This window comes from Coptis chinensis, chromosome 1 (assembly GCF_015680905.1).
Source record: "Coptis chinensis isolate HL-2020 chromosome 1, ASM1568090v1, whole genome shotgun sequence".
Taxonomy (NCBI): domain Eukaryota; kingdom Viridiplantae; phylum Streptophyta; class Magnoliopsida; order Ranunculales; family Ranunculaceae; genus Coptis; species Coptis chinensis.
The window spans coordinates 31665086-31678910 of record NC_141456.1 but is presented as its reverse complement, the minus strand read 5'-3'; the positions used below and the strand labels follow the sequence as shown (position 1 = coordinate 31678910).

The window sequence follows — 13825 nt, the reverse complement described above, 5'->3', positions numbered from 1 at the left end:
AGATAACGATGTGGAGTAATTGCATTATAAGATTGTGTAATAAACATAATGATTTTAGTAGGGTGTTTTTGTAATAGACATTATGACTTTATTATGGTGTTCTTGTTTTGTTGGATAATAGTTTAACTACTTATAATATTTTATTGTCTCGGCCTTCTTCTACGGCTTTGTACTTTTATTGATATGTAATATTGTTTATTGTTTATGTTTGTTTGCTATTTGATATGTTTGTTTGCTATTTTCATCGTTGGTTTATTGCTTCAAACTAGGTATGGTAGGTGGTGTGAGTACTCCTTTGAATGATGTTGACAATAGAAAACAGAAGAGATCAGCCCAAATTAGATGGTTTCCCAACATGAAAACCATTTTGGTAGAGGTATTGTTAAAGGAGTTAGCTAATGGGGGTAGGAGGGCTGATAATAGGTGGAGGAAAGAAAGCTTGAAGCGTACTGCTGATGAAATCAATTCACGACTTGGCATGAATCTTGTATCTGACAATGTAAGCTCAAGGTTGAAAACAATGAAGGCTGCTTGGGTAGTTGCCAAACATGCAGTCAATGCTAGTGGGTTTGGTTTAGCTTTCAACAAAGAGACTAAGAGAATTGATGCGGATGATAATGCATGGGAGAGTTATATAAAGGTAATAAAATAGTCTATATATATTTTCTTTATGGGGTGTCATATTGATTGATATATTGTGGGATATAGGCTCATCCTGGGGCAAGTAGTCTTAAACAGAAGATGTTTCTCTTCTACGATGAATGTTGTATTCTTTTTAGGAATGACCATGCAACTAGAGAAGGGGGTAATACTGGGTTCGATGATATGGAAACAGATTCGGGAGGTTAGCTGATTTTGAAGTAATTAGAGTTGATTTTTGTGCATATAACTTGTTATGAAATTAACTTTTTGTTTCTATAACTTGTTTAGATAATATTGAGGAAACCCAAAGAGGTGGGGGTGATGCACCCGAAGTTGCTGAGAGCAAAGCTAATGGTGCTACTACTTCTCAAACTGAGAGTGCTCATAATACCACTACACCTACTGTCAAGAAATCTAGGAAGTCTCAGTTCTTTGAGGATATACCCGAACCCCCTTTGTTTAAGGTGTTCACTGATGTGGTAGTTGAATTAGCCAAGGCCTTGAAACCACCAGAACCTGTACCAGTAGTAGTTGCCCCAAAGCCAATTGAATTGTTGAAGGATGCTTTGCATATATTCTCTTCTGGATATGAATCCGGAACTTTACCTAAGGTCACTTGACTTGCTGGCAGTTGATTTGCCACTAATGGAGTCTTCTTGGGCCTTGAAGAGGATATCAAGGTTGCTTGGTTGTTTAGGAAGCTACACCAAGCAGGTCTTTGAGCAGAAGATGTTTCTAAGGTTTTATGTTGGCAAGTTGCAACTTTAATAAGTTTTTATTTATGTCCTACATGCATCTATTTGATTTGTAAGGCCAAGTGTGAGTTTAGCTGGATATTTTGTATTGAGGTACAAGTGTTGGATTATTGAATTTAATTCTCCCATCTTGTTAGTGGTGTGATTATATATGACATCTGTTTTGGCACTTTCTCTTATTATGCGGCTTTACATTTCTGGACTTTGTTTCTAGTTCTTGTTTTCGAAAACTACTTTATTTCACGTGAATTTGGGGAGTGTGTTCGTTGTTTGTGTTTGTCTTTTATGGGCAACTCCCTTATGCTTTGGGAATGTTCATTTCTTTTGAAGTTGTTATGAACTCATTATCCGGTTATGAACTTGTTTGTGTGTGCTAGTGGAGGTTCTGTGTGTGTGTAGAGTGTTGTCTTTATGTGTTGCCTCTGGCTGCTGCTGTGTGTGTGTGTGTAGGGGGTGCGGGTGATGTAGTGGTGTGGTGTGTTGCAGGTGGTGTTGTTGTGTGTGTGTTGCAGGTGGTGTTGTTGTGTGTGTGTGGTGTGTTGCAGGTGCTGCTGCTGTGTGTGTGCGTGTGTTGTAATGTGTGTGTGGTGTATGTTGCAGTGTGTGTGGTGTGTTGCAGGTGGTGCTGCTGTGTGTGTGTATGTGTTGCAGGTGGTGCTGCTGCTGTGTGTGTGTTGCAGTGGTGTGGTGTGAGTGGTGTGAGTGGTGCGGGTGATGCAGTGGTGTGGGTGATGCTGCTACTGTGTGTGCAGGTGGAACTAAGTGAGAGTGTGTGTCACACCCCGAATTTTGACAGAATTCGGAAAAACATTATTTGTCCCCGACTCTTCGATCTCCGAGGTGTGACGCACTCTCCACTTCCAAAAACCCATAAACAGTTTAAAATATGCGGATAATTAAAAACCAATAAAAATTTCTATTATACAAATGTCCTTTTCATTACAAAACTTCACAAATAAGATTAAGTTACAAAATCTTTCCAATAACTCTTTATTTAAAATTACAAATGAAAATACAAATAACTTTGTCTCAACTAAAAATCTATATCACCTCGAGGGAAAACAAAACAAATCACGAGATGCAACGCTTAACGCAAAACCACAAGCAAAGAACCACTCTTCTTCAACACTAAACATGTCAAAACTTATCAACTATGTTCATTGAATGAACACACCCGATAAACAAACATGAAAATCGGGTTGACATTATAAAAATCTTTGGTGTGAGTAGCTAAAAACAACATATACTTATACAAATATATACATAATCCATAACGCAGTTAGTTCCTCACCCGAAGCCTTTAACTTTCAATGACTAATATGACATACTCAAGTACAATAATTAAGGCGGTAGTTCCTCCATCGAGCCTTTAACTTTCCACTAACCACACAACCAACTATATCGCGATCATAAATAAGGCATGTAGTTCCTCCATCAAGGCCTTTAGGTTCTAACTAAACAAATAACCAACCAAGCATATTACCATAATTAGATTATTTCAAGGGCTTTCTTTGCGTGTCCCTAAAATTCACGTCAGATCTATGTCTTACCTAGTTTCCTTGGCTACCACAATCGCTACCCAACGAACATGTACATCCACATGCCTCCCCTTACATAATGAACCACTCGTGCGTAACCACCGGCGGGATGCGCGACACTAGGTAAATCCTCACACGGAAGCAATTATGTAAGTAATGCCACTATTCGGCATAAAATATTGCGATCATCGTTCTATTTTCGCGAACGGAATAATCAAGCCACTATTCGGCTACGCCGGGAGGGCCATTCTTTTTTGATCAAACGGGGAGGGCCAATCACATTACTTACGCCGAAGGCCATTCGGATTAAGCAAACGCCGGAAGGCCATTCAGATTAACATGAAACGCCCGGAAAGGCCAATCACATGAGTTGTGGTAGCTAGGTTCTAGGATTTTCATTCGTAATTTATTCAAATGTCATACATTAATGACTCATAATAAATCCACTATATCATGCGTCTGGGTCAATTGCCTTATTGCACTAAGCCACAATATATAAAAATATCTCAATATATCTCATAACCATTTTCATACTTTCACGTGCCAATATATTATTGCACTACACCACACTCCCGTGGTCCGGCAATATTCACCAATACTATGTTACCTCATAGTAGCATCTCACATATATAATAATGGGTGTTTATACATTTATTTCTCCCTAAAAACATATTACATTATATATATATCCCAACATATTATATAATGCACAATATCAACGTCAAATCTTAATTAGATAATGACCAACCAAGTTATATAATATCGATAATATTTTATTACTATATTTGTCCATACAAATCAAATAGGTGAAAAACTGGAAAAGTCAACATTTCATAGTCAACGGTCAAAGGTCAAAGTCAAAGGTCAAAGTCAACCGTCAATGGTCAACACATCATGGTCAAAGTCAAAGTCAACATATCATGGTCAAAATCAAAGTCAACATGTCATGGTCAAAGTCAAACTGTCTTTTACGTGTTCGACAAGTTCAGGTCATAGCCATGGTTTATGGCTAAGGGAAAAGGTCCATGGTTCATTGGCTCATGACCAAGGTAAAGGTTAGGACCTAAACCGCCAAGCCCAAACCTTATATTGAATCGGTCCACAAATTAATATGGGGCGGTCCAAACAACGGATTAATCCGTGATAACTAACTAATGTTTTAGGCCCAAAACTTATACTGAACTGGCCCGAAACATAATTGGATTCGGCCTGAAAATCTTTAAATTTGGCCCAACCACTTAATCTAAACCGAGCCCAACAACTTAAAATAGAATCTGGGCCCAAACAAAACAACCAAAATCGGGCCCAAAACTTAAAACCAAACCGGCCCAACAACTAAACAAGCTAAGGCCCAAGCCTCAAGAGAAACCGACCCAGGCCCAAAAACTTGAACGGAAACCGGCCCAATCAAAACAAATGAAACTGGCCCATAGAAACAAATGAAAGAAAACCGGCCCATGCCTACCAAAAATTAGAACTGGCCTAACAATACAACTAAGTTTTCGGCCCCAAAAACTAAAACTGAAATTTTGGCCCAACCACCATTGAAATTTCGGCCCAAAGAACTAATCTAATCTGGCCCAAAACCAAAGGTTAAATTCGGCCCAAAACAAACCAAATAAGGCCCAACCAATCACAACTAAAACCGCCCAAAGAACCAAGCCCCAAGGCCCGGACCGATCAACGATTATCGTTCATCTTCTAAGCTTCTCTCCTCCACCAAAATCGACCACCACCATCTCCACTCGACAACCCATTTTGACCCACCGATTTTTCTCCTCAAGAAAACCCCTACAACTTTAATAAAAAGCGAAAATCGAAAAATCATAACATCAAAGCTCTTCTAAATCTAGATCTACAAATCGCGACCGCCATTAATGCTTGTTACAAGCTCTTACAGCCCCTCACTCGACAAGCCCCACACCATCCCACATCAACAACCCACCAAATTTATACAAAAGCGGTTCAAACGATTGTTAAAGAAGCATAAACCCCTAAGTCCCGATGAATGGCGAACGCCATTAACGATTTTCTTGGGAGCTTCAAATTTAACTAGAACAGCCCCACTCCTCATGCCCGGCGTCCATCATACATCAACAACCAATATCAAAACAATCAACAAAAGTAAAATGATTTTGGAGCTCGCACCACCATTAACGACCTGTTCCGAGCTCCAGCGTATTCAAAACCAACGTTTTCAATTAATTACATAAAACCAACGTTTTCAACTATACTAACATCTAACCATACACAATAATTCCACAGGATGCGAAAAATAACGAAAAACAGATAACGGAGCGAGAACTGACAGTAAAGCTTTTTGCTAAATAGAGTAAAAAATATAACTACTCACGTGTATTAAAACCCCCGAAATCCTCCAGTAGTCCGAACCGTCGGCTCCCCACGCTCTAGCAAACAAGCTTTCATCTCCGCTCCATTTTAATATATTATTTTTCTCGAACCCTATTTTCTAGAAAAATGTGTTTATATACTTGGGTCCGAAAACCCAAGCCCAACACCGACTTGGGCCCAAAACCAGGCCCACGTGATCCCGAGTCCAATCCGAATTTTAATTTTGAAAATAATTAAATTAATTAATTAAATAGATAAAAACGTATTTTTAAAAAATACTGCATTCAGAAAGTGTGAGTGTCTTTGAGTGTGTGAGTTGTGTGATGTGGGTGGGTGTTGCGATGGTGTGAGTGGTGCGGTGTGATCTGATGGTGTGGTGTCTTGCTGCTGCCAACCTTTAGTTGGTGGGTTAGAATTAAGGTGATGCAGTGGTGTGGGTGCAATAACTATAAAACAATCTAATTGGATTGTAGTATTTAGTAAATGTAGTGGTGTGGGTCTTAATTCTATTCTATATCTTATATAATATATGAATGGTTCGTAATTAGTAGATTGTAGTATTTTTGGATTTTGAATTGCTAATACAGTACAAAGATTTATATATGATCTAAACCTTGGAAAATCTAATTAACCCCTTTACCACCATTCTAAAGTCACAACCTTGGATGCGAACTTCTAAAAATGAAATTCCAATATTGTTCAGACAAATGATGTAGACCCGCATGCTCCCACTTTGGATGGAAAAAGTGAACCAATAGCCCAATACCCATCACTACTCTCTAGGCGTCCCTTGGATTCCAGACAATCCAGACCTCCAAAAATTCCCTTAATCAAGAGGGTATGGTAATTAGAATTACAGTTTGATCGCACTCGTAGTTTAACTTAATCAAGAGGGTAATATAATTATGAATCAAGAGGGTATGGTAATGAGTTGAAGGAAAACATTGGCTGATAGATAGAGCACAAATAAAAGTCATTAATGCAACTTAGAAATAAATACACTTGAACTTAAGTGTGTAGATATATAATTGTTGTTGCCTATGCATGTGGCCTGCATTATTTTATATATATAATTGTTTTCTATGGCCATTTTGTATGTTGTAAAATTAATTGTATGTTTTATGGCCATTTTGTATGTCGTAAAAATAATTGTATGTTCTATGGCCATTCTCTAATATGATGATAGGAATGGGAAAACTTGTGTTATGTAGTACTCGAGGGAAAGAATTGCGGAGTATACACAAATTGGGATGACTGTAAAGCCCAGGTGAATGGTCATAGTAACGCAGATTACTATGGATGTAAGTCCGTAGAAGAAGCTAAACATAGATTGATCACTCACCTTCAGCGTAAAAGGTCTTCGGAATCCATTATTCGTAGGTGCACACGACCTCCCCAAGTGCTAGCTTCTCAAGTTCCACATGCACCTCACATAGAAGTTCCATATGCACCCATCAAAGAAACTAATTTGACAAATTCACAACCTCCCCAAGTGCTAGCTTCTCACGTTCCGCATGCACCTCACATAGAAGTTCCATATGCACCTCACATAGAAAATATGAGAGGTCATGTAGTTGAGCAACGCGACGATTGGGTCTACGTCCACTATTTGGTCATGGTGGTTTTAGTTATTTTAATTGCTGTAATGATCAAATTACTATTCATCTTGTAGTTGTACTAATCTGATATGTCTGTGGAGTCTTCTAATTAAATTTATGTTTATGTGGTTGTAACGACATTTGGACCAAATTTGTTTTACTAATTATCCTAATGCATTTTCTTAACTTGTCATTGTTTTAAGTGTATTAACTAAATTTGTATGCTTATTAATTAGATATGGCTATGCGATGGACAACTGAGATGGACAATGTTCTTATCGGTATATTCCATAACGAGCTAATTCTAGGTCATAAGAATGAGAACGGATTTCTTCCAATATCAAAAGAGTGTGCAAGATAAACACTCCAAAACACATTTATATTTAGTATCGACTTGACTATTAGTCATGTAACTCAGCGAGTGAAGACCTTACGATGGATAGCACGCGATATTGCTAGTGTAACAATGCAACAGGGGTTTGAATGGAGTTATGAAGAACAGAAGATCATAGCTAGCAACGAGGTTTGGGATCAAGCCATAGCACGTGGTCCGAGTATGGGAAAGTATAGAAATAAAATTTATCCAATGCACAATGACATTTTATATGTGTTTGGATAACAATGGTTGTTAAGGGGTATTGCACTTTGACTTTATTTTATGGTTGTTTCAAAGACACTATTACTATTAATGTTGAGTTGTATTGTTTTTAATTATCTTTATTTTGTATTTTATTTTTAGTTTTTTTTTAGACTATTGAGTTTGAAAACAAAAAAATATATATTTCAAAAAAGTTGAAAAATTATTTGTCATGGGAAAAAAACCATGTAAACAAACACTAGCAAAACTGGCAAATCCCATATTTTCCACTATAAATTTTTGCAAACAAACACTAGAAAACTGAAATTTTCCCACTACAAATTAGCCTGGCAAAACTCTAGTGGGAAAATGCTGGCAAATCTAATATTTTCCCACTAGAGGTTTGCCACAAAACAAACACACCCTTAGAGAGAGAAATTTGGTGGTTGATGGTTTTGCAAAATTTGGCTCTACTCAGGCTAAGACTAATGAATGGTGGTTAAAACCTATGATAGATCGAACAAATTTGCAGGAAGCTCTACAACTCATGTCTTTAGGGCATACTTCTGTATGGTGTAATAGACCACCACCTAGTATTCCTAATCTAGTTTTCAATTATATATATAACATTTGTACGTATTTTCCGCAATGGTTAATAAATAATGGAAATGCAGTTACCAAAAAAAAAATCTATTGCACTATTGGCTGAGAAGTACAATACTATGCAGTGGTGGATTTGTATAATAAGTCGCCAATAGTTTCAGTGATGCAAATGCATGTCCGGTCTACTGCTTGGCACAAAAACTTTTTAAGACATATCTGCATTGTTTTAGGTCTTCTCCATATTTTTTGAGCTTCGAAGCTTTACTTGGACTGCTTCAAGGAACAAGCCTAAAGTCTATCCTGAAAGATAGTTTTACAAAAGCCATATTTCTCTTAGTAACTGTAGTCATATCTCATATACGATCAAACATTAACTGTATAATGAAACTAAACAAGTTGATTAAAGGGTAATATCCTAAACAAGACAAGAAAAGTGTAATTTCTTCTCAATCTAGGCAAAACAATCAATTTTGACCAATTCAACAAAAATTTGACACTTTTGCTCTTTGTACTTAGGAGACAAACTCTCTCTCTCTCTCTCTCTCTCTCTCTCTCTCTCTCTCTCTCTCTTCTTACATAACCTGCAACACACTCTCTCTCTCTCTCATATGATGTGACCTTACAATTAACATACACCACAAGATGATCTTAAAGATTCGCACTAAAAAATCCGGATTGTTAGATTAATGTCGAATTAGAAGAAAAAAATAGTAGTATTTTGTTTAATGTAAAAAGTAATTATCACATATTGAATGTAACAATAAATTAAATAACTAGCAACAATTTTTATGTCATTGCCACATATATAGCTTATACCTCAGTTTCCGCACTCCTAAACTCCAAAATTTTGTACCAACCTCAAAAACACAAAAACTTGTTATGCTTTCTTCTTCTTTCTCATTGTCTTCTCCCTTTTCAATTTGTTTATGAAATATTGGAAGAAAACAATAACACAAACATCGACAAAGGTAACGGTTAGGGGCTCTAAATGGTTATATATATATATATATATTGATATATTGTTTTGCATGGGTTGTTGCTGCCGTGGTTCTACTATGTTTTGAAGGTGGTCCAAAAGTTTCATTTTGTTTAATATAAAGTATTTATTATCTAGTATTTATTGTAGATTTTGTGTCATAAATGTGAACCAAGTTTGAAAGGTGGGAGCTTTTACTGTTTTAAAAAACTTATATTTTTTTATTTTTAGATGATACTTTGGAAGTTCTAATTTACTATGGGGGTGAAATGAAAATCGACAAGCATGGCGTGTGTATATGTATGTTGGTGGTGAGGTTAAATTGAGGGTATTATGTAAGATATTTTCGTATGAAGGTTTCGTTAGTATTGTTGAAAATGCTTGTTCAAATAGTAGACTGAAGTTTTCATTAGCGGTACTTGATGAGTAAGAAGACTCATGTAAAATCGACTATGAAACAGATTATCTAAACATGATCAAGAGACATGAAAAATATCCAACATGATCATTTTTTTCCCCTTGATTACACTCATTATCTTTGTTCAATACTAGATTAGGACTTTTGAGTGTAGTGTGAACTGGAAATATAATTAGTAATTGAAAGCTAATTGACTGATAGTGTTGGAATGTGCTTGTTAGTTAGGCGTTCTTGAATATAAAAACCGTAATTGAAAGCTAATTGACTGATAGTGTTGGACTGTGCGTGTTAGTTAGGTGCCCTTAAATATAAAAACTGTAATTGAAGAATTTTCATAGCTTTGCTCAGTTTTTAGGTTTATGTTGTCAATGTCATATTTATGTTGTTATGCATAGACGCATAGTGCATCCACAATTCCACATAGTGAATACATCTCATCTCATTTTATTTATAAGAGACTAGTATATAGCCACTGACCACGACATTGTTTCAAATGAGGCCCAAAAGAATCTCAACCAAATCAACAATGATCCAGTACTCTTTCAATTTAACATTTTAAACTGCATGTCATATAAGACATTGGATATGCCGTGTGTGAAAAATGTTTGCTGCCTCCACACCAATCCTTTTTATTAGATTGATGAGCTGTATACTGATGACTGAGATGATCTGGTGATCCTTGGCACTAAATCATTAACCATTCCATATGGTTCAGAGTTCAGACCAGGTGATCGATTTTGGACTTATTTATGAATTATGACCGTACATAATGGTCGGCTATTAGGGGAAATATCAAATGGTTTTGGGAATCCGTTTTTATTTGTCTTTCGTTTAAATTCATTTGTTATAGAATATATATCGAGATAATGGAAGGGGCTGAAGAAATTGTAAAAAAATTACGAGAATTATTACAACAAAGTGAGAAGCGGATACGAGAAATTCCCCAAGAACAAGTGTATGCCGCGGTTGCTGTTCTCGTAGCCACGTTTCTCTTTTCCCTTTTAAGTAAGTAGCTCATATTCACATCTATTGTCGTTTTTTTTTTTTGTTAACCCATTCCTCCTGTTGTAATGCTTGCAGTTCGCTTGTTCAAGCGTACAAAGTCGAATACCGTTATCCTTGCTGGTCTCAGTGGTAGTGGAAAAACACTTCTTTTTTACCAGGTGTGGTGTGGTTTTTTTTTACTTATAATCTTATTGAACTTGAGAAGCAAATTTGTATTATTCTACTATAGGTTGAGACCATATAGGTGGTTGCGTTTAAAACTGTGTCATTTTGATCTTTATTTGCTTTCAAGGGGCATTGAGAAAGATGAGATGACAAGGCTATCTCAGTGGTCTCCATCTAAGACACTTTATATTCTTAAAAGAATCCGTGACCGCCACGCAGACACATGCATACGATTTTAAACAAGGGATTCTTCCATACCCGAAAAGACTAAGAAAACATTCTATTAACATTGTTACAACTCCATGATATGCCACTTTTCGTCATTATTTATTTGTGAGTTCAGCCCAAGAATTAGTTGTGTAACTAAATAATAGTAATATTTTTCTATTTAATTAGTTGTGTCCTAGTGTCCTACTTCATATAGGTCGCCGTGTCAGACACCAACATGTGTATCATTGTCAAGGTGACTTAGGTCTTAATGAACAAAACTCTATATGCCCTGTTTTATTTTTCTCCTGTTTCACATTGCACCTTTCCTTACTGTTTATCTAGAAGTGTGGCAGAGTGAAATTCTGGATAAAAGTAATGTTTGTTTTGTTTAACTTGCAAGCTTCGAGATGGCTCTTCACATCAGGGTACCGTGACATCGATGGATCCAAATGAGGGTACCTTTGTGCTACATTCTGAGTCAGCTAAGGTACCAATGTGGCAATGTTTTCATTTTAAAGAGATTAATATTGTTTGACTGCATAGGATTTCATTGGTAAATTCCACTATGTAGTGGAGAATTTTGACAAGATGGGAAGTCGCCTTCTGCTTTTCACTTGCTCCAATCTTTGCTTGTGAAAATTCTACCATTGATTTTTTCTCTACCATGAAATATTGGTATACGACCACTTAAAACGAAAGTTGTAGGAGGATATATTTATAAAGAAAAGGATACATGATAACTAAACTGAAAAATGCACCTACTGTTGACTATTACAATAGACAAAAGAGGCTAGGTCAGAACCACCTATCCTAAGAGTGTGGTCAAGGTGCTAATGTAGGAGTAGATGGGGGTAAACCAAAATAAAAAAACCAAGCTGTGGAGAAAGATTAAATGTCTAATGACATTAAATATTTCATGTCCTAGAGACGATTGGGGGTATGTTGAATTGTAGAATGGCAATATGTTATCTTGACACTATTATGCGATCCTTAGGTGCTGCATTTTTCTGTTCTCATTTTTCCACAATATAGAACAGAAATCCCTTGCAGTGACTTGATTGAACGACTCGGAGTCTTACTGTTTGTATTATAAATAGTTCTATAGGAACTTCCATATTAAATAGACCAGCAAATTTTCTTGAAAAAGGAAGGAAGTGGATGGGAGTCCCTCACCCTACAGCAAAAGCAAAGTGTAAGAGTCGAGCAGGAAGAGAAAAAGAAAGGAATACAAAGGATTTTAGTTAAGTAATCACGCTTATTTGTCTGGTCACATTTTATGTAGATGATAGCATTCATCCATCTTTTCTTTTTCATGAACATTATGTGCATTTGTCAATTAAATATGCTGCTGAAATTTAAATCCCGTATGTTTGGGTTCTGCTTGTTGTTTGCAGAGTTTTTTGTTCTTTGATACCGAGTTTTCTTGTCTTCTTTCTAGGTGGGGAAAATAAAACCTGTCCATGTAATAGATGTTCCTGGGCATTCTCGTCTTCGAACTAAGCTTGATGAGTATCTGCCCCAAGCAGCTGGCCTTGTTTTTGTTGTGGATGCTTTAGATTTCCTGCCTAACTGTCGTGGAGCTGCTGAGTACTACCTCACAACCGATTTTTATTTTTGTTATTGTTTTACGTTGTCTTTTCTTGACCATGCATGTCTTACTGATTTAATATGATCTGCTATCTGGAAGGTATCTATATGACATTTTGACCAAGGGAAGTGTGGTGAAGAAGAAGATTCCAGTGCTCATACTGTGCAACAAAACTGATAAAGTGACTGCGCACACCAAGGAGTTCATCAGGAAACAGCTGGAAAAGGAACTGTAAGTACATAACTGCCATGGTTTTTGACTGGTTTGGCAATAATTGGTTTTCCAGTTGTCCACAGATCATTGATAATATGCAAAAGCAGAAGCCATAAATATTGGCAAAATCAATTTGTTTAAAAACATTAGCTTGTTTTGAGTAATTACCTTGAATGTGATATGCTCAAATATTGTTTGGACTCACTAGTTAGAAGTGAGTCCATACTATTACTTAAATATTGTTTAAATATTACTTAATATTGTTTGAATATATGACATTCACAAATATTGCCTATAATTTGTGGTTCCTGTAGATTCCAAAATTCTGTTATACTTCCGCATTCATTCAGGAATTAGTGTGCTTGTTTTGTGAATGATGTGTTTCAACGTTTTTCTCAAGGACATCGACTCATCTCACCAAGGCCAGACTGAATTGATGTCTTTTATTTGTAAACAATGTGGTTGTGGCATCCTTTACCGTGTTTCTTTTCCGATGTTTGTGATGTGGGTATCAATTTGTTTTGAACCCATTTCTGTCTGATTTTACAGAGACAAGTTGCGGACATCAAGAACTGCTCTCTCTGAAGCAGATATAACCAATGAATTTACACTTGGTGTGGCTGGTGAACCCTTCTCATTTCCCCAGTGTCATAACAAGGTAACTGTGGCAGAGTCTTCTGGATTGACAGGTGAAATATCTCAGCTTGAGCAATTCATCAGGGAATATGTGAGGCCTTGAAATGGTTTTAGAGACTTCATTTGATTGTTGAAGGTGTTTGATACTTTTGTAACATACACTGAGCAATCAAATTATTGGAATCCATTCTGAGGGGAAAACAAGTTTTGGAATTTATAGTGGATGCGTAATCTTAGTTTCTGTTTATAGGTGGAAGTAATTTATGTTCCATTAAAACTGGACATGATTTTAGTCAATGAACGTGTATTTTTTTCTGCGTGAAATGTTGGTTGATGTTCACATTAGACGTTCACTTTTACAACTTGGGGACATATAAATTATGATGCTTATTTTCTTGTTTAATTTATCAAAGGTTCAAAGCAGGTTCTCAGTTCTCATTTGTGATGTCAGTAATTCGGGTTTGTAGGCTGTGTAGGGAACTAATTAATCTGTTTCCTCTACCCTAGCATGATTTTCATTGGCCTCACACAGTATGCAAAACGCACCTG

At 36.6% G+C, this 13825-nt stretch overlaps 1 protein-coding gene across 1 annotated transcript; it reads left to right on the top strand.

The window, feature by feature from the left end:
- The first annotated feature begins 10008 nt into the window (after positions 1–10008).
- Positions 10009–13679, top strand: LOC147523479 (uncharacterized). The gene is made up of 7 exons (XM_086598816.1): positions 10009–10186; positions 10310–10464; positions 10540–10622; positions 11240–11326; positions 12278–12426; positions 12527–12658; positions 13190–13679. Exons 2-7 carry the CDS (start codon positions 10326–10328, stop codon positions 13377–13379), a joined length of 780 nt encoding a protein of 259 aa, XP_086454942.1. The 5' UTR covers positions 10009–10186; positions 10310–10325; the 3' UTR covers positions 13380–13679.
- Positions 13680–13825: the final 146 nt, after the last annotated feature.